Source organism: Camelus dromedarius, chromosome 1 (genome assembly GCF_036321535.1).
Source record: "Camelus dromedarius isolate mCamDro1 chromosome 1, mCamDro1.pat, whole genome shotgun sequence".
Lineage (NCBI taxonomy): Eukaryota > Metazoa > Chordata > Mammalia > Artiodactyla > Camelidae > Camelus > Camelus dromedarius.
In genome coordinates, this window is record NC_087436.1 from 7,079,036 (window position 1) to 7,100,425 (window position 21,390).

General features: G+C 42.8%; 1 protein-coding gene across 10 annotated transcripts in view; it reads left to right on the forward strand.

Moving 5' to 3' along the window:
* RAPGEF2 (Rap guanine nucleotide exchange factor 2) overlaps positions 1 to 21,390 on the forward strand; it is a 219,872-nt gene that overhangs the window by 184,553 nt on the left and 13,929 nt on the right. For 9 of the 10 annotated variants that reach the window (XM_064486607.1, XM_064486656.1, XM_064486737.1 and 6 more), the window contains 14 exons: positions 1,223 to 1,359; positions 1,919 to 2,077; positions 6,832 to 6,984; positions 7,243 to 7,407; positions 10,203 to 10,310; positions 10,400 to 10,603; positions 10,704 to 10,812; positions 11,477 to 11,723; positions 15,319 to 15,476; positions 16,100 to 16,340; positions 18,259 to 18,642; positions 20,029 to 20,240; positions 20,332 to 20,455; positions 21,043 to 21,066. In XM_064486607.1, the coding sequence (XP_064342677.1) occupies positions 1,223 to 1,359; positions 1,919 to 2,077; positions 6,832 to 6,984; positions 7,243 to 7,407; positions 10,203 to 10,310; positions 10,400 to 10,603; positions 10,704 to 10,812; positions 11,477 to 11,723; positions 15,319 to 15,476; positions 16,100 to 16,340; positions 18,259 to 18,642; positions 20,029 to 20,240; positions 20,332 to 20,455; positions 21,043 to 21,066 (2,425 nt within the window). The remainder of the gene's footprint in view (positions 1 to 1,222; positions 1,360 to 1,918; positions 2,078 to 6,831; positions 6,985 to 7,242; positions 7,408 to 10,202; positions 10,311 to 10,399; positions 10,604 to 10,703; positions 10,813 to 11,476; positions 11,724 to 15,318; positions 15,477 to 16,099; positions 16,341 to 18,258; positions 18,643 to 20,028; positions 20,241 to 20,331; positions 20,456 to 21,042; positions 21,067 to 21,390) is intronic. The other variant, XM_064486708.1, reaches the window with a different exon arrangement.

Below are 21,390 nucleotides of genomic sequence, written 5' to 3' on the forward strand. Positions count from 1 at the left end.
AGTGAAGGTGGGCGTCGTGTGATGCTTTTACAGATGAGAAAAGCATGCCTCGGGGAAACGTATCGGCCTTCCCCAAGAAATACAAGTATTTGGATGCTGTCTGACACGCACCCTGCGCTCTGGCCACCACCCATAATGCCCAGCGTGAGCTCTGGGGGCAGGCAGTTCTGAATCCTGGCCCTGCCGCCTCCTAATTAGATGACCTTCAGCCTCGGTTTCCTCCCTGGGGAATGAGAAAGAAACCACGCATCGCACAGAGCCATGGTGAGGGGTCGGGAAAGAACTTAGGAAGTACGTAGGAAAGCTCCCGAACAATAGAGAAAATCAAGAACAGAGACCACAGCAGGGGAGGGTATGGCTCAGTAATAGAGCATGTGCATGCATGAGGTCATGGGTTCAATCCTCAGTACCTCCGTTAAAAAAAAAAAAACTAACTAGTGATAAATAAATAAATAGATAGACAGACAGACAGACCTAAAGACTCCCCCTCAAAAAAAAAAAAAAAGAATAGATACCACAGGGCTTGGGAAGACTGAAGTCACCCATCCAAACAGCCGCTGGAACTGGACCAGAGCAGACGCCGTTTCTCCACCGCATCGCCGGTGGGGCGATGGTCAGACCTTCTTTTTGCCAATCTGCGGGATGAGAATTAAGAGAACAATTTTCATTTGCACTTACCATGTCAGGCTGTAAATTTTATAATTGCTTAATTTTTCCAGATTTGTCTGTGCCATAGAAAATATTGCCTGGTTTCCAAGTCCCAGGGGAGTCCAGGTGGCTGTTTCTGCTGTCTGTTTCAGGTACCCAGTTAGTCGCCCAGAAGACGCTGGACCAGACCTCCTGACTTTTTGGAGAAGTCGCAGAGCTCTGTTTCATTTCTGCCCATCATTTCATCCCTTAATAAGCCTTAGTCAGATCACAGCTCACTTTCGATAGAGATTCCCCACTCGACGTTTATGAATTTCTTCATTCCCGTTAGAATTTGAGGTACAGTGTGTCCTGGGGCTCTTGGATTGGCCTGGAAACGTCACCCTCTCCACCGTGGCAGAATTCTCCGTGTTACTGCAGGGCATTCAGCTTGTGCTAAAGATGCTCAGAGTCACTGTACGGCTGACTAGGCAGGATCGTAGGGCCTCTAAGAAGAAACAAGCCTAGAGTGTTCTCTGCCGACACCTGTTTTTTAAAACAGTTGTAATTTTAACGCACGTCTCTTGCTTTTCAGAACAACTCTTGGAATTCATGCACCAGCTGCCCGCTTTTGCCAACATGACCATGTCGGTGAGACGGGAGCTGTGCGCCGTGATGGTGTTCGCGGTGGTGGAGAGAGCGGGGACCATCGTTCTCAATGACGGCGAAGAGGTGCGGGCAGCCTTCCCCGTAGGGACCCCCGTACAGCACGTGAACAGAAAGCCAGACCTCAGGCTTCCCCCTTTAGAAGCAACAGGAGGCAACAAGTTTTTCATAGTTCAAGAGTTACAGTACACTCGTCGTTGGGTCCAGTATTCCGAATCCCTCGTGTTATCTCCCAGCACTTGCAGTGTTTCATATGATATGGATAGAAATATTGGGAGGCATAAGCTTTTCAGACTTTGTGACTTAAAAGTTCAAAATAGAATGCCTCTTGTCAAAGCAAAATGATGCTCTCAATTGGCGATCATTCTATCTTGTTTTCATGTGTTTGGGGGGAACAGAAGGAATTTCTTCCTCGAGTTGTCCTGAGTCACGAGGAGAGCGGAGTGCCTGGTGCCCCGTGCGGGTGTCTGAAAGCCCTGGGACCCTGGCGATCGGCCCCCTGGCCTTGGGTCATTTGTTCCCTCTTTGAAATGCAAGCTCTAAACCATCTGTAGGGACTATCCTAGCACTTTCTGCTTCACGGTCATGACGGTGTTTTCTGCTCTGTCTTCCCTGTTCGAGCCAGCTGGACTCCTGGTCAGTGATTCTGAACGGTTCTGTGGAAGTGACTTATCCTGACGGAAAAGCGGAAATACTGTGTATGGGGAATAGTTTTGGTGTCTCTCCCACCATGGACAAAGAATACATGAAAGGAGTGATGAGGACCAAGGTGGATGACTGCCAGGTATAAGCTGTCATTAAAAATGTATATTTGGTGCTGAATAAAGAACACTTATATATGCAGTTGTGGTAAGGTTTTTCTGCCTGTATAAGCAGGTCATCTTCTAGATTTATAAAGGTGATTTTAAAATAGGACTATTGCTTTTAGCATTACCATGCTTTAGAAAATTAAAAATAAATCTCCCTTAAAATTATTCAAAATCCAAGGAAGTATTTTATAAATGTGTTCTATAAATATGTTATTTTAAAATTTGCATCAATAATAATTGATAATCTATTCAACAAAAAATATAAAAGTAAAATGCCCATTATGAAAAGAAATTATATGTAGATGAGTAAAGATGATGTGAAACAGTTATGCAGTGTTTTTATTTAAATACATACAAGATAAGGAATTGATTTTAGAAGTTGTGAAAATTAATCATAGCAGGAATCAGTAGAAAGACTTGCTGGTGAAAAAAATACTGCTAATGGAAAGAAAAATGGCAGTATTGATATTATGTTAATATTCATTATTTAAAAGCATTAAATAAAAGACTAGAAATAATAGTGAGACCAAATGTGAAATTTAATTAGATTGCTACAACTGGTAACCTCCATATTAGTGTAAAATAAATTTGAGTGCTTTTATTACCATTCAGTATTTATGATTTATGTCTTCTGAAAAAATTTGCCCTTGAAAGATAAAATATTTTAATATAAATAAGCCAAAAGATGTCACTTAGACTAATTAATGTTAAGTGCTCACTGTATTTATTAGTCTACTGTCTGAAATACATCAGAATATAGTTTATTCTAAAAGATCATCATTGACTTTATAATGTCTGATAAATGTAAAACAGTGTTCATTTAAATTTTCATTTTAAGCATTTTACTTACTAAAAAGATAAACGACCATGGCTATAAATAAAATCATCTTACCTAGAGAATAATTTTGCTCAGTGACTCCTTCAGTGAGCTCCACAGAGAGAAAAGTGGCCATGAATTCAGTGTTGTGAGTATGTCATGCCAGAAAGGCATTCTAAACAGAGTCAGCTCCCAGTTGTTTGGCATAATAGAGGGAAAGAAAATGGTAGGTAAATCTCCAGGTCTTTACTCGGCCTCAAAATGTGTATTTAAAAGGGGTCATATGTGATATTTCAGCTTGAGAATTATACTCCAAAAAAAAAAAAAAAAAAAAAAGAAGCCAAACTGAGTCAAAACGAACTAGAAAATTGTTGAAGATGTCCCCACCCCACTGTCTCTTCTCAGCTCCTCCCTGAGCCCTCCTACAAGTCAGGCTCAACAGGGCATTTGAGTCAGTCTGTCCTTAAAGGGCGAGTAATGGTTATCTTATTTCAGAGAATTCAGCTACCACCCTTAACTGGCCAACCCTCCTTGTTAGAAATTTCAAAATCTTGGAACAGAAATGACACAGGAGGCATAGAAATGTTTCAGAATAGTTGATAAAAATATTATACGACGTAACATTGCAGAGTACTTAAGTAGTGTCAGATGTCCCAGGTAACACTGAATATTTATCTGTGAGTTCTGGGAAAGGAGGAGGAGGCAGACGTTAGGCAGAGAGTTCATCTATTTACCGGATGAGGAATCAGTGGGAAATCCAGGGTGATAGCAACGTAGACTCCTGGAGAAAACTCTCAGTTGAAAAGGAAGGCTCCCATCAAGATAGTGTTAGGCTCCCACCGCTCCTGATGTGAGACCCAGACGGACATGGGGTCCAGGGCGCAGCGTCTGCTGGAGGACGCCTTTCTCCCCCTGCAGTCCGCCCCGCACGCTGGGAGGGCACACGAAATCAGAGCTTTCAGCAACCACTCCTTCTCCCACCGACCCATCTGCCCCTCCACTCAGAACAGGAATGGAGAGCAACTTTAGAGATTTTAATGCAAATGCTTATTTGGGGTCAGATTTTAGTGTATTTCTGTTATAATGTCATTTCTTTGCCAGAAAGTGCACCTGTCAGGTCCTCCTCTTGTTGGGGGAAGTAAAGGAAACGAGGCATCATATTTTTATTCATCCACGAAACCCTCTCCATGAGTGTCTGTCCTTCCACTGAGCACACGGCAGTCAGTCAGTCAACAGTTACTGAATGAAGCGGACAGAATGTCCTAGGCCTCCCAGTGACCCCCAGGTCCGGCTTAGCCCTGCCCCACACCCTGCAGGGGGTGATGAACCCCCGGACCCCTGTGTGAGCAGTTGGCTATGAACTTCTTACAGACCGCAGAGTAAGCAGATCCCACCTCGTACGGTGCGTCTCTTACACTCAGCTCTTCCTGAGACTGTGGAGCTAACGATGCTCTGAATTTTAAAGAAGTCATCTTGGAGGCAAAAGCAGTTGCATGGACATATGGGAAGTTGACTGTTCTCTCTGTTGCTTGATGTTTAGTATTACTTCATTCTTTTATCGTTTTTCATATTTTTATTAACTATAAATTGTGAGGTCATATGCCCAGAAGAAAATCACCCTGTGACGTAAATTGCTTTTGACCTTCTGTAAGTGAGATCTTGGTTGAATTTTCATTTCATATCAGAGGGCCAAGCCCGTACAGTACTTCCATGGCTGTCCGAAAGGATAAGGCCTCACTAAAACAGTTACATATACAACTCACAGATTTTCAACTAGCTTCATCACGCCAGTTAAAATTATATTTTACCTATAAATTTCATGTTATATCTATAAAATTCTTCAAGCAAAAATAAATCTGCTAATAAAAATAGATAAATGTTGTCATCTAAAATGTATTTTTTTTTTGAGATACCAGTTCTGTATGGCCCTATCAGAAATTCAGTTTGGGATTTTTTTTTTCTTTCCTTTTTAGATGAGATTTCATTTTGCTGCAGGAGAAATACCAGAAATGTCTTTCTAGACATTAACCATTTCAAGTCAAACTTACTCTAATTTCTTTAAGTCCTTAGTCAAGAAGATTAATTTCGGACCTTTCTCTTTAAAAAGCATGTTTTTAATCTATCTACCTACTTGTTTTAACTCAGGGGTATATTTCTTTTTTAGATAAATGAGAAAATGATATAATTATATTCTCTAAAACCAAGTATAAGAAAGAACACCTAAAATTATTTAGAGGCCTGAGAAACAGTTTTGCTGCCCTATAAAAAGAAGAAAAAAATTTCGGGGGACAAGAAACTAAGGACCACATATTTCAAACATATATACACTTGTGGTCAGTGTTATGGATGTGAGCTTGGGTTTTTTTTTAAGGCATTAAAAAAATTTAGCTATCCATAATTACTTAGTAGAAAAGCCTATGTTTTTTGAATTTTAATTTTTGATTCTAAACCCTTAATAGAAAAATTAGTGAGATTATACATCAACCAACTTAGTGGAAGAAACTTAATATCCTACTATGCCATTTCTTGAGTGTGAACCGCTGCTGCTACTTCTGTTTAAAAAAAAAGCTTTACTGATTTTGCAGAAAGTATAGAAAATATAGAAAAGCATCTTAAACAACAAAAGCCGCTTGTAGTTTGCATTGCTCAGAAATAATTATTAACATTTTGTTATATTCCAAGATTTTGATACGCATGTGTAATTTTTTTTTAAGTAGCAAGCATGTAGCTGTGAGACGTTGGGCAGCTGTTTCCTCACCTTACAGTGGGGGTAGTGGTGGTGCCTTCCTCACATGATGACGGGGAGGGTGAAGTGGGAAAGCGCTGTAAGGCTACCAGTGTGGTGTCATCACTGTCATTTCCATCATTATCACAGCATTTGGTTTTGCATCTTTAAAAAAATTAAGGAATATCATGAACATGGAACCAGAACTCTGACTGTCCTAGGAAAATACGATTTTTGATGGCTGTAGCATCATTTATCTTATCCACACTGTGACTTAACCATTCCCTGCTTTCATCTTTTCACTGTAAAGGAGAAAAAGAAATGTGCAGCCTTTCTTTATTCCTAAATGGTTTCTTCGAATAAGAATAAATTATTCAAAACTCAGAGAAGACAATACTTTTTATTTACTTTCTATTCTTGTCTCCTCACTGGCCTCTGGTTAATTTATGTAATAAGTGATTTCTAAAATTCATTCTTAACTGTCTGTAAAACTACTAAGAAATATAATTAAATAGTTTGCCCTGAGCCCTGAAATTTTTTACATTTGGGGTTATGGAGGAGAAGTTGCTTAATGTGCATATTTTTGTTAACTTTCTTTTGAGAGGAAGAGTTAATCTTGACACTAGTTATAAGGAATAAGGATTTGAGTTTATCAATGTGTGGCTTGTTTTGTGGACCTTTTGAACAGACTTGATAAAATGATTTTTATCAGTATAATAGGCAAATTTACCATCTTCTACTGCATAGGTATCTTTGAATTTCAATGTCTTTTATTAAAACCATCTTTATTTTAAAACTGTTGTTTTCAAAATCTTTTCAAATGTAAAAAACCCACTAAATGATCATTTTGTTTGTACCTGTGTCCTGAAGCCCACCCACGTCCCCCATTGTAAAGAAGGGGCCTGAGAAAGTACTCTCCTAATTTTATCCTCTGATTTTTTTAATTGTTAGGATTTTTAATATAAACTACATATAAATATTCTAAAAATGAAACTTTTCTTGACCGAGGAAGAAATAGATGAAAAAGTAGAGAAGTCTGATTAAGGTTCATTACTGCCCTCATTTAGAAAGTATGGAAAAGACATGGAGAAATGTCAGCGTTAAATAATTAACACACTGAATTATCAGTACCGCTCGGTCTCCTGCGAGCACTTTATCATTAACATGGGGCTTCTGTTCTGTTCCAGTTTGTCTGCATAGCCCAGCAAGATTACTGCCGCATTCTCAACCAGGTAGAAAAGAATATGCAGAAAGTTGAAGAGGAAGGAGAAATTGTCATGGTCAAAGAACACCGGGAGCTTGACCGCACTGGGACGAGGAAGGGACACATCGTCATCAAGGTAGGACCCCGCGCCTCCCCCCACCAGGGGAGGGAGGGTTTGGTAGTATCGGTTATGGCAGTTCGAAATGGCTCCCCACCCCGTTTTTATGCGTAACTTCTCTTGAATGTTCTCAATTATAATAGACCTTTGTCTTTCCTGAGTGTTGCTCATTATTAGATGTATCACGACGCCGTTCATCTCACGTTGAAGATACGAAGTCATACGGAATAGATGCCGTTCGCACAGGGTGGTGACCAAAGCTTTGGTCTGTTACAGGGCACCTCAGAAAGACTGACGATGCACTTGGTGGAAGAGCATTCGGTGGTGGACCCGACGTTCATAGAAGACTTCCTCCTGACCTACAGGACTTTCCTCTCCAGCCCAATGGAAGTGGGCAAAAAGTTACTGGAGTGGTTTAACGACCCGAGCCTCAGGGACAAGGTTGGAAGACGCCTTCTTGTTTTCTTTTAAATAGGAAACAGTCAGATATAAAGTTAAAGAGACGTAGTGTATATGTATTTTTCACACCAGTTATGTTCAGGTTATTCTAATAGAATAAGAGAATTGACTTCAAGCAAAAAAAAAAAAAAAGTAATGTAAGTTTTAATTCTTGTTCCAGATTTCTAAGCTCATCCCTAGAAATGTTTGTTTTTGTTTGTTTGTTTGTCGTATGCAAAGGCCAAGACATTGGCCAAAAAATGTTGAACGTTTACTTCTGCTGCAAACTCTGTTACAACACAACCGCTGAACATCCCAACACCGAAGTTACGTGGGCCTCTGCATCTTTGGGTTCAGTAGATGGCCCGGGCGCTCCAGGTGGGAGTTAGCGTTCAGTTGGCACCAGGGCAGTGCCCCAGCATCAGATACCGCGGGCCAGCGGGCCCCGGCAGTGCAGTTCTGCACAGGCCATCCTCAGCAGCTTGGGGGTCCAGCCCTTTTTCAAGGACAGAGTCTGTGCTTGTAAGGAGTTTGAGAGTTAATCCTTCCACACAGCAGACTTGGGAGATAGAGGCAGGGTAGGAATCCAGAACAGGAGGCTAGCCCCGCAGTCTTCGAGAAATTACGTATGTAGCAGAGCACTTCACATCCTGAGAGTTGTGGCACAGGGGAGCTTACCCAAGCCCTTTATGAAGCTGTAAAAGTGTTGCTGAGTCCAAGCTTGTTCTGCTGGCCACACGACAGGCCAGTAAGTCAGGACACGGGCTGTGGGGCAAGGACTAACCATTTTATTTGGAAAGCCACTAGACTGAGAAGATGGGGCACACATGTCCTGGAGAACCATCTTCCCCAAGTCAGAATTCAGGCTCCTTTTATAATAAAAGGGAAAGGGTGTGGTTGATTGTTGCAAACTTCTTGGTGTTGGAATCCTTTGTTCTTGCAGCTGTCCACGTGGGTCAGGTCATGGTGTCCCTGTAAACCTCCAACAAGACAAATGCTACTCTCTGTTCTGCAACTTTTTATCTCTATATGAATGGAAAAGTGTTAACCCTTAAAGGTCAGAGCCTTGAGGATGGGCTCTCCTGTCTATTTCAGGCTGTAGACAACATTCTTTTACAAAAGGTGCAGAACCAGCGTGACTGAGCCCAGGAAACAGAGCCCAGGGTTAGAGCCAAAGGAACAGGTCTAATGTGGAGTCAGATGTCTTCTTTTCTGTTACAAAAACTCAACTGAGTACTGCCTCCACCCTTTACCTCGTGGGACCTCTGACCCTCCCGCACTCATCCCTTAACTTGTAAAATAAACAAGCAACATCCTTTCGAGGTCACCGTGAGGATAAGCAGCAGTAGCCGTGTTCTTTATGTAGTGAGAGCACTGAACGCATCTTAAAGGTTGGCGGTGGTGGTACTTGCTGGTCTTCAATTTATGATTTGTGAATCTCTTTTTTCCAACCTGTAATATGGCTTGAAGACTTTTAAGTTGGCTTCTCAGCTGCAAAATTTTCAATTTTACAAAAAGGTCAGTTGGTAAGAATATAGTTTGAGGGGAGCAGATCATCCAGGTTTCCTAAATTTTAAAAATGGGCAGTAGTGATAATAAATGACAAAAAAATTAATATAAATATCAAGACGACTCCTGAGTGGTTAGTCAGGTCCTACACTATCATTGGTCACAGCATATTAACTGTAAATAGTCTTTCAACTGTAGCTTGAAAATTAACTGTCTACCCTCAGCTCTGTTTCTTTGCTGCTAGAACAGCAGGCTTAACTTTCCCTCTTTGTTGAAGAGGTTAATGTTTGAAAACAGTGCTATGGAAAATTTCCTCTGCCTTGGTTTTCAAAATTTAAAAAATTAAACTCACATGAAGTGAAACAGTTACTTTTATATTTAAAGTCGCAGTTATACTCACTTCATTTAGGAAAATTTTACTGAGAACTGACTCTCTGCCAGGTGTTGTTACGTATTCAGGATGCCCACAGAGCATAGCAGACAAAGTTGCCTTCGTGGAACTCAGTCTAATGAGCGTCACAGTTCTTGCTGGTACAAAGCAGGCACTCCACAGCTGTGAGTGTGTGTGTGTGTGTGTGTGTGTTGTATGAAGGTGTGGGGCTCAGTGAAAGTGTGAGTGCAGGGTAAGAAAAGGCTGCTCAGTTTTCCCCCAAATCTCAACGTGAGCAAATAACCAGAAACTCCCAATAATGCCTAACCTGCTGCTTCCTTTTATAGCTTGTTCCCTTGAGGATGATTCTAGGCTTAATACTGTTCATTCCTTTTGTCTGGTCTGCCCTCCTCCTTAAGTTTTTAGTTTCTGTCTTCTTTTGTCTTATATTAATTTATTTTGATTTTAGCATAGCTTTGTTTTTGTTGTGACCTGTTTCAAATATATTTTGAGAGTAAGCGAGATATAAGTTAATTACCATCCTTCACGGATTCAAAACCCTTCTTGGCAAAACAACATGAAGTCCGCATTCATAGTATTAATATATATTTTCAGAAGGCCATACTCTTTTTTTTTTTTAAATTTGGGGAGCGGGTAATTAGGTGTTTTTTTTTTTTTAATTTATTATAACGGAGGTACTGGGGATTGGACCCAGGACCTTGTGCATGCTAAGCAAACGTTCTACCACTGAGCTATACCCTCCCCCTACTTATGTTTAAAATCCGAGGGTTTTGTTGTTAATTTTCTCTTTCATTGTTATTAGGTGAATGGTTTGTTGGATATCTTTTGAAATGACTTTAATCACAGATTCTTAGCACTGAAAAGAAGAAAACCTATTAAAAAATAATTGATTTTTCAGGTTACACGGGTAGTATTATTGTGGGTGAATAATCACTTCAATGACTTTGAAGGGGATCCTGCGATGACTCGATTTCTAGAGGAATTTGAAAATAATCTGGAAAGAGAGGTAATACTTTTTACACTCTGTAAAGCCATCCCCTCTAAGTCTGTTTTATTCAGCCTACCTTTGAAACCGCTCCTTCCCGACTCTTGTAGAAAATGGGCGGCCATCTAAGGCTGTTAAACATCGCGTGTGCCGCCAAAGCCAAAAGAAGGCTGATGACGCTGACCAAGCCGTCCCGAGAAGCCCCGCTGCCGTTCATCCTGCTGGGAGGCTCTGAGAAAGGCTTCGGAATCTTTGTTGACAGTGTGGATTCGAGCAGCAGGGCAACCGAAGCGGGCTTGAAACGAGGGGACCAGGTACGGTACTTCTAGAACCACACGTCCGGGCAAATGCTAGTGTCTACTTTTCCCTCAGTCAGTTGGGAAACTGAAATTAATTTTATACTTTTATTTCTAGATACTAGAAGTAAATGGTCAAAACTTTGAAAATATTCAGCTGTCAAAAGCCATGGAAATTCTTAGAAATAACACACACTTATCTATCACTGTGAAAACGAATTTATTTGGTAAGTATTTTGCATTTTTTGCATATTTTTATTTTTCTCCTACTTTGGTCTTTTTTTTTTTTTTTACATTTAGGTTTTTTGGAGCTTTTTTTAAGCTTTTTTCTTTTTTGAATTTCTTGTTTGTTTGTTTGGTTTTGGTTGGGGGGGAGGTAGATTTATTTATTTATTATTATTTTTTAAAGGAGGAACTGGGGACTGAACCCAGGACCTCGTGCATACTAAGTACACGCACTACCACTGAGCTGTTTCCCTCCCCTACTTACATTTAGGTTTTAATTCTGAAAAAAACCATTTTTATAATTCAAACATCATAAGAACTGAAAACATAGTAAAATGCATAGATATAGAATTAATTACACAAGTGTGTAATCAGATCTAAATGAAAATCTGCTTGAGGGCCCTAACATTATCCATATCGATGTTTTTACTGATACCTGTTTCAAATGCCTACAGATTTAAAGAGTGCACTCCTTTATTGTAGCTCATTCTGGGCGGAAGTGACAGAGCTTTGGCGTCTTTCACTCATGGGGGTGGTGTTTTTCTACAGGATCACAGTTCTGATTGCTGAAATCTATACTTCTCATCCATTTCCAAGTTTGCCGTTGCCTCTGAGTTGTCCAGATTTCTTATCACGGGCATTTTGCGGCGTTTGCTTCCTTTTCAGTATTTAAAGAACTTCTCACAAGATTGTCAGAAGAGAAGAGGAACGGCGCCCCTCACCTCCCTAAAATTGGAGACATCAAAAAGGCCAGCCGCTACTCCATCCCCGACCTCGCCGTGGATGTGGAGCAGGTGATAGGACTGGAGAAAGTGAATAAAAAAAGTAAAGCCAACACCGTCGGGGGAAGGAACAAGCTAAAAAAGATACTTGACAAGACCCGGATTAGCATCCTGCCCCAGAAACCGTATAAGTAAGTGTCTGTATCCATTCTCGTGCGCGGCGTTGCTGTGTCAGGAGGGTCTGCGGCAGCGGCCACGTGACCAGGGTTTGCACCCCGGTGCTGCGGTGGCTTTGTGACCAGGTTTGTGCCTGGGGCCACAGGGTGTTCTGTTTTGGTGGCTGAGCTCTCAGCAGCGGTGTTGAACAGTCCAGTTTGTTTCAGTCCCATTCTGGCCCCTTACTTGCCCATCTCAGTCTTCATCAGAGGTAGTTAGCACTTCCTCCCTTGAACTGTTCTTTTTCTCGCTTGGACTTCTGAAAAGTAAGAATGTGTTTGCTCCTGTCTTCCTGAAACTTGGCGGCATCTCTGCCCCTGTCTGTCCGTTCCTGGGTGTCCTCTCTCCCATCTCTGCCAGCCACCATCCCTGCCTCTAGGTGCTACTGTTCGCCCTCGCCGTTCTCTTTCTTCCCCTCTCCTGTCCTCAGTCATTTAACGATGGCCACGATGTCGGCAGCCGAGCCCAGAACTCCATTCCTCCCTGCGGTGGGCTCTGTGGCCTGAGTGTCACGTGTATTCTCCAGTCCCTTCCTGGCTGTTCACGTGTGCTGGGAGCTCAGACCAGACCGAGCGGCAGGTGTCACGCTCTTTTAGCTTTGCTTCTTTGCACGCTCATTTCTTCATTTTAGCTCCTTCTGTGTCCGTGGATGTTTTACAAAACTCAATTACCATCAGCCAAAATTTTTTTAAATATTGAATTACATGGGTACCCCGAATTCATTTATTATCTATTCCTCAAGCTGCAGTGGTAAAAGAGATAACTTGAGAACACGAAGGTTGTTTTCTTTCTTGGATAATTTAGTGGATCTTATTCCACTAAATTTTTTTTTCTTATTCCCCTTCAGATAAAATTTTCATCCAAAGATTAGAGAAATGGCCTAGAATATGCTGTTTGATGGGTTGATTGTCAAACTTGTGTTTTCCCCATTAAACTATAATGATTGGTGGTTTCATATGAGCTAGAAGATACAGCTACACAGAGTCCTGCGGATTCGCAGCGAGCATGGTGGTTTTATTTATAGACCTGAGGGTGTGTTTATACCCAGTCAGTTTCTAAGAGACGGTGGATTAGGCCTGCTGGCATTACAGAAAACAGGCATCGATTTTTTTTAAAGTGACCTCTCTTGATGAAAAACTCATTTTTAAGTGGCTAAAATAATAAATCTCTTTAGTGTAGAGTTATTAGCACAGTAACAAAAAAAATCTTAGAGTCATACTTGATGAGCTAAATATGAACCTTTAAAAACATCTAACAGAAGTCAGCGTGACCCTGGCAAGTATTAATAGAAACGTGACATGTAAGAGCTGGGCTGTAATCCATCCACGGTGCAGGGAGAACACTCTGTATGATTTTATTCTACGTGTATTTAGAAAGATACTCAAAAGCCAGAAAAGGGAAAAGAAAAAAGGATAATAATGACATGTGTTGATTTTAAAGCACTGAGGAATCATCTTAAATAATTTGCCCTGAAGAACATGTAGGACTCATTTAAATATTTTATTATGAAAATGATTTTAAATAACCCATACATGCGATGGCAATGGAATTGAAGTGAAAAGAATGATTATATTTAAAAGAAGGCTCAGTAAACTGTAGGCTCTATTATATTGGTATGAGAGACTTGATTTAATACTAGTCGCCACTTAAACTTTTCTCTCCTAGAAATTAGCATATGTTTACAATTTTTTGCGGGGGTGGGGGGCAAAGCTGCTTAACTAGTCAAGTGGATAAATCCTCTAGAAATACTGGTTGTTTTCCTCTCAGTCACTCACCATTACAGAAGCCAAGGTGCCAGCAGGTTGGCAGAGGGAGGCACGGTGGGGTGAGGTGAGTGGACGGGGGAGGCGGTGGGGCAGGCGGACTGTAGGACCCAGGTCTGGTTCTCCATGGAGCCAGATCACCGACCCCAGAGGAAAGAGGGCATAAGTCAACAGTCTATGCAGAAAGTTAACAAAGGTCAGGAAAACTTCAGTAGGCGTGAGGGAGTTAGAGAGGCCGAGCACTGAGAGGGTGTGCTTAGAGGTTTCAGTCTTTAGTACAACGTCCTATCCATCCAGGGGAGACACAGGTGAGGACGGAGTGCTCGAGCCCCTGTGGGGTGTTAAGAGGTGGGGGATGAGTCGTTGAAGAAGGCGGCCCCGTGGGCACGCCTGCAGGGGACTGGGCACGGTGCAGCATCAGCCCCGCGGGCTCTGCCATGGCCGGGTCCACAGACGTTGTCTCACATCATACACGGCATCTAGTACTTTTGGCAGTAAAGACTGGTTTATATGGTTGAAAAATAAAATTCCACTAATACTGGGAAGCTTTTAATGTTTCACAAAACATCCCTCCTTTCTGTCTTTATATGAATGGCTCTATGCACTTCAGTGGAAACTGAATTTTGTTGTGGGCTTACTTGTGTGTTTTGAAGAGCTTGCACTCAAATCATCTTTAGCCTTGTCCTTGCTTACTTGCCTCTATAATTTCCATTTCCCCCAAAAAACAAAGAGGAAGAATACTGCTGGACTTTTTTTTTTTTTGGACATCCATTAAAAATGACAGGTATTATGATCAGGCTGTAGTGTCTGACAGTCTAGTTGATTCTGAGTGTCTTCATTTTATTTGTGACACCTTGGTTTACATCCCAACCTTGGTGTGATTTTCTTTCTCCTTATTTCAAGGTGTTCGTAGAAAGTGGTTGGAACTATAACCACACGCTTGTGACCTAGTTATTTTGTGTTTTGTGTGTACTTATTGTTTTATTCTGATGTTTTGTTTTGGAAACAGTTGGCCCTTCAAATCTAGAAACAATTTTTATGTATTATTAAATCACGTTTCAAAGTTGTCCCCAGGCTTTTATAAATGGAAATAAATTTGTACCCAGCAGTAGTAAGCAGTATTTCTCTGGGACCTTAAATGTATAACTAGAAATTTTGAGTAGAGAGTTAAAAGTGAGTCATCGGACTTCACTGCCTCTTCTCTGATGCCAAGAAATGTCACCACGCACCACTGCTTCTTTACGCTCTGTGTAACTAAGAAATAATGTCTGTGTCAGGCCTTCTTTACATTTGACTCCACCGTGATCTCATTTATTTCTCAGAAACATTGGAAAATGAAATTGGGATTTTTTTTCCCTCTATTCATTTTACTCAGTTTCTTCAGTTCTTAAAGATAAAATTATAAAACAACTTATCATTCTGAGGCAGAAGTCATCATCTAAGGGACGAAATGCCTTTTTTAAAGTGTGCTTTTTCTTAAATTTATTTCCATGAGTAACTAGAACTTGTCTTTTCTTGAATGTATTTCTGTACTCAGAAACTACTAATATTTGTCCTGATTTGTCTAGTTAAGAAAGACATAGGTTTTAGAGAAACACAGTATGAACTTCAGGAACATCAGTGGAGTAGATACACTTAAGCAGTCATTGGTTTTGCAATTTACAACCAAATGTATTAATGACATTTTTATAGTAACTGTGAGTCATATGAAATACGGTTTATTTATTGTCGGTGCCTCCTGTATAGTGAGGAGTTGTAGCTTCTTCACTTGCTGATCGTTGGTTTCCTGACTTCCCTTTTTGTCCAGCGATATTGGGATCGGTCAGTCTCAGGATGACAGCATAGTGGGACTGAGGCAGACAAAGCACATCCCAGCCGCTCTGCCCGTCAGCGGGACCCTGTCGTCCAGTAACCCTGACCTGCTGCAGTCCCACCACCGCATCCTGGACTTCAGCACCACTCCAGGTGAGCGCGGCCCACGCTGCTTTTGTCTTCTTGTCTCGGTTTTCCCTAACATACCAGTGACGCTGTATGCATCTCCCTTGGTTTGGCATGGACTACATGAGATGCAAAAAAGTCAGGATAAACTTAAATTTTAAACCATTGAAACTGGTGCTCTTTTATTCTTCGGGCTAATTTGACACGACCACGAGCAAGTTAATCTCTCTGACTTTGTGTCCACTTTCATAAAGGGAATTTAACCCGTACCAGGTAGGCATGGCGAGGTCACGTCAAATAAAGAGGTGGGGGCGTGTTAGGTCAACTTCATGGGCTCATCAGTATTGCCAAGGTGGACTTGAGATTTAACTGGATCATTTTTTGCTGCCAACGTGCCAACCTTAAGCGGGGCCATTGTGCTATGATCTGCTTGCCTAGGTCTGTGGCCGGTTCAGTTTTCTAGGGGGACCGTTGTATTCACACAGCAGATCACTGTGCTGACTGGCGGGCTCTGAAGAAGGGTTAAAGAAAGGAGAGAGGCAAGTTCAGCATTATCTTTTCGAAGGAGATGTTTTTCAGTTTGACTCCGCCTGACTGTATGAGCATGCGCTGCAGTCCTTTCCCCTGACGTGCGGCTTTTCTCCCCCCAGACCTGCCAGATCAAGTGCTGAGGGTGTTCAAGGCCGACCAGCAAAGCCGGTACCTCATGATCAGCAAGGACACCACGGCGAAGGAGGTGGTGGTGCAGGCCATCCGGGAGTTCGCAGTGACCGCCACCCCGGACCAGTACTCGCTCTGTGAGGTCTCCGTCACCCCCGAGGGGGTCATCAAGCAGCGCAGACTCCCAGACCAGCTCTCCAAACTTGCTGACAGAATACAGCTGAGTGGAAGGTACACACTCTCCCTCCTGCTGGATTGCTTTACCCCCATTTCAGACCCACGTCAGGGTCTGGGGACCACTGTCAAAGGGTGTTTAAGAGAAGGACCCTTGCAGATTAAAAAGAAGGCTTCCCCCATTTCCTGTGAATTGCCATCTCAAAGGAAATGCACACAGTAGATTGTTGACTCTTGCAAGAGTCTCTTAGGAACTTGTTCAAAACAAGGGCAGAACCGGGGCCGTGGGACCTGCGTGCTGTCCCAGTCAGGACACAGGCTGGCCAAGGCGGAGGGAGCCGGCTGCCCCTTCTCCACGGAGATGCTCATCCACAAAGGCGTTTCCCAGTAATGTCCTCTGGCATTTGCTCCTGCCTGCCTGGCTCTCCGGGAGCTCCACGTGTCCAGGCTGGGACATGTGGGACGGCAAGCCTGGCTACATTGCCTGTCACTGTTCAGGACGCCCTGAACAACACTTCTTAACTCTGGAGCCAAACCTCAGCTGCTTCCGAGCTCGGCCCTCTGCTGCCTCAGTGCTTGGGTCACACATACCTGCAGGAAAACATCACCTCTAACTTTGTCAGCCTCTTGATTGGTGTTTCCACAGAGAGATGTCATTTGTATCCTCAAATCACAAATTAGAGATAAGTTGAAAAAGTAGTTAAGTGGTGGCTCTCATACAATGATGAGCTTCTGCACTTCCTGAAAATGTAGTGTTTTTGGAAATCACATTTTTTCTCGCCATGTGGAATGTTTCATTTTATACTTGACTTTTCCGTGTTACACACCTGAACCTGATTCAACCCATCCAGAACGTCTGTTTTCCTTCCCTAGCCATGACTTCCTCACTCTTCTTCACTCTTGCCTCATTCCAGCCCCGACGTGAGCAGGTGGTGCTGGTTTAGGAGGTCAGTTCTTCTCAGTTTTATGTGCACTGGTAGACCTGTGGTCCTGATGGCATTCTCCAGATCTCCACTGAGGGGGCAGATTCACGATTCACAGTCATTACTCAGGAAAATTAGAAGCAGATACCCCTCACGGGCCTCGTGAGTCATCAGAACTGAGAGAGTTAAATCCGTGAGTGACCAGGCCCCGCGGTGTGAGTTTTCTGACCTGTTGGCTTTGGCAAAATATGCAAAAGGCCAGTTTGGCAGGACACCCACCACACTGGTGCCGTTTCTCACTTTATGGAATTTGGCTTAAGGAAAGCATCTTTCTACAAAATCAAAAAAAAAAAAAAATCACAGGGCAAACATCTGGATTCTGTTTTCAACAAGTTGCTTACAAAAAGACAGGAACCCTGACTCAGTTCTCGTCTCTACGGCTGGCGTTAATCTTTGGGAGCCTCTGTTTCCTCATCGGACGGAGGAATCAGACCTGCCCCACTTAACTAGTAAGGTTTTTGTGAAAGTCAGATATTTGAAAGTTGAGGTCTGTTTTGGGGCTGTTCTACTCATCGGATCAGAGAGAGGGAAGCAGCTTCCAGGTTTCTTTGGTATTTGAATAAATCGGTAAACCTGGACTGATCAGTAGTCTCAGGTCACGCATCTCTCTGGGGAAACTGATGACCCGTGTCTAATCTCTCCTGCTTCCTTCCTGAGAGCCTGTTTCCTTATTTAAGCTGATCATTTAAATTGAGCTGTCACTTTGGGCAAAAAGAAAAAGACAAAATAATCTAGAAGGCAGGGAAAGAAAGACAGGAGCAAATGGACTGTAGCTGGTGCCGGTGAAATTGGTGTGACGTGTGAGTTTCCGTCCGTGACTCTGGACGGGGTCGTGTGGTCTGGTGACTGGGGCGGCCGCTGCCTTCTCTGTCTGTCGGAAAGGGTCCTTCCATCGTCCGCTTGAGCGTTCTCACAAACCTTCTGGAGGTAGCATCATTGCTTCAAGGAATGCCCGGAGACAGCTGCTTAGCCTCTGAATCCTGTTTCCCCAGGTACTACTTGAAAAACAACATGGAGACAGAAACGCTGTGTTCAGATGAAGACGCCCAGGAGCTGCTGAGGGAGAGTCAGATCTCACTGCTGCAGCTCAGTACTGTGGAAGTGGCCACGCAGCTCTCCATGCGGAATTTTGAGCTCTTCCGCAATATCGAGCCTACTGAGTACATCGACGATTTATTTAAGCTCAGGTCCAAAACCAGCTGTGCCAACCTGAAGAAATTTGAAGAAGTCATTAACCAGGAAACGTTCTGGGTGGCATCTGAAATTCTGCGAGAGACGAACCAGCTGAAAAGGATGAAGATCATTAAGCATTTCATCAAGATAGCGCTGCACTGCAGGGAGTGCAAGAATTTCAACTCGATGTTTGCCATCATCAGGTAGGAGCGCCTGCTTGTCATAAGACTCAGTTCCGTTTGCAGATTAAAAATAAGGAGAAATAATTGCCTCCCCCTGCAAAAAAAAAAAAAAACTAAAAAAAAAGTGAAATAGGATAGATTTGGGAATCTGGATTAAAAAATAATTTTTAAAAAAGTGTGAAAAAAATAGAGAGAAATCCAGGAAAACATATCATTTGTACGAGTGTAGTCATTTTTAATCGAATCATATTGAACCATTCTTTTTCTCTGAACCCCAATCTCCATCCTTCATTTAAAATCTCTGGTTGGGGGAGGGTATAGCTCAGCAGTAGAGAGCATGCTAAGCATGCATGAGGTCCTGGGTTCAATCCCCAGTACCTCCATTAAAGTAAGTAACTAAATGAACCTAATTACCTCCCCCCAAACAAAAACAAACAAACAATAAAATTTTTTTTAAAATTTAAAAATAAAAACAAAAAATAAAATCTCTTGCATGCTGATTTGGAGCCCAGAACATTACATTCACCACTTTTTCAGCTCTGTGACTTCAGGCAAATTATTTGAACTCCTGTGAATGTCAGTTTATTTCTCAATATAATAACAGTGACCCCATGAGCTATCAAGCAGACTGAGTGAGAGAATGTATGTGGGGTCCCATCAGCCAGCACAAAGCAGCAGATGCCCAGTGTTAAACGTTTTCTTCTCTAAGTTTGCAATTGCAGCTGGAAGGAAACACAGACGGAAACAATTAGCAATGCTGATGGTGATGGTGATGAGTGATTAATAATTAATTGAGTCAGTCGTTTTTCCTGTCTGGGAGTTTGATCATACCCTTATTCTTAAGGCTTTTGCTTTGTGTCATGACTGTAAGGTATCTGGCTGGTCTGTTTTATCAAACGCCTGCTTTGTGCCAGGAGCATCTCTGTGTGTGGAGACAAAGCAACAGGGTTAAATCCTGCCCTCACAACACCTCAACTTCTGATTGTTTTGCTCACAATAAACAGACCAGAAGGTTGTAAAGGGAAGATGAGTAAGGTCCCTAGTCCCTGTCTGTCTTCTATCTTCAATTCTCATCACCCAGAATTACTATGTTTTTAATTGAAGTCTAGTTGATATACAGTATTTCAGGTGTACAGCAAAGTGAGTCAGTTGTATATAAATATTTTATTTTTCAGGTTCTTTATCATTATAGGTTTTTACAAGATTTTGTAAAACCCTGTGCTGTACAGTAAGTCCTTCTAACCCAGAATTATTCATCGTTTCTTAAGCATCCTGTGATCTGCCGAGTACACAAGGCACACACACAGAGGTGTTCTGTGTTAATAGACAGCACACGACTTTACTGCCTTCATTTCATAAGGATGAGTTGTTTAACTTCACACCACTTTTCTTTTTTTTTCCGCTCAGCGGCCTAAACCTGGCACCAGTGGCAAGACTGCGAACTACGTGGGAAAAACTTCCCAACAAGTACGAAAAGCTGTTTCAGGATCTCCAAGACCTGTTTGATCCTTCCAGAAACATGGCGAAATACCGCAATGTCCTCAACAGCCAAAATCTCCAACCTCCCATCATCCCCCTGTTCCCAGTGATCAAGAAGGATCTGACCTTCCTTCACGAAGGTAAAACTCAGAGTGGAGGACCTCTGGCCCCACTGGTGGAAGCGGAGCATACAGGCCACGTGACTCCCTTTTCCTTCTTTGCCAATTTCAGGAAACGACTCAAAGGTCGAGGGGCTGGTCAATTTTGAGAAGCTCAGAATGATTGCAAAAGAGATCCGTCACGTGGGCCGCATGGCCTCGGTTAACATGGATCCCGCCCTCATGTTCAGGACCCGGTGAGTGTGTGGCCCTCGGCAGCGCTTGCGGGGTTGGGGAAGGTTGGGCTAGAGCTTCCTGACAGACGAGGAAACTGTGGACACTTATATCCGTAGCTGGCGAGGCTCCTTAGGCCCTGCAGAGCACCACCCCCGAGCTCTGACTCAGCGTGAACGCCTTAGCCCGCGTCGAGGGCACTTCTGGCTGCCGGGAAACAGTCTGCCCTTCAGACACCTTTCATCTAAGGCGAGGCACAGCCATTCCTCCTTTTTCAGACGTGCATAGCTTAAGCTCATCACCAACAGTCTGAACTAAAATGCGTAAATAACCCCTACAGTGTGGTCTGGCCCACTACACGGTGGGTTTCGCTGTCCGTGCAGTCCAGAACGATTAACCCCGGGAAGGGGTTTTTAGAACAAATGATTTAGACGCATTTGTCTTTTGAGCCAGAAAAACATCGCTGGTCAGGTGGTGTGTGTGAGGCGACTGATGTGTGTGGGCTGCGAGGACTGCTTACCCGGAAGTCTAGTCCTTTCCTTCTGAGCTTGTGATCTTTCTGTCTCTCTCTCTACATCCACGCTTCAATCTCCACGGCTCTCACTTACAGGAAGAAGAAATGGAGGAGTCTGGGGTAAGTGGTGGAGACCCCGCACACCCACGCCCACTTCGCGTCCCCCACGTGCCTCGTTTTCTTACCTGCTGTGTTTTCTGATGCTTTGCACTTTTGCATTTTTTTTTTTTCCTAACCCTCTGGCTCTTGCAGAATTTCAGTTTCAAACTGACTTCATGTGTAATCTCCTGGGGCTTTCGCTTTTGAGGTCCTGACCCACGGGAGCTGCGAAACGATCGATGATTGTTCCGGGTGACTGTAGGCCAGGCATCCCTCTGAGCTTTCAGAAAGACTGTATTTTAATATAATTTGTGTGTCTTGAAAAGGAAAAAGCCTAACACGGGA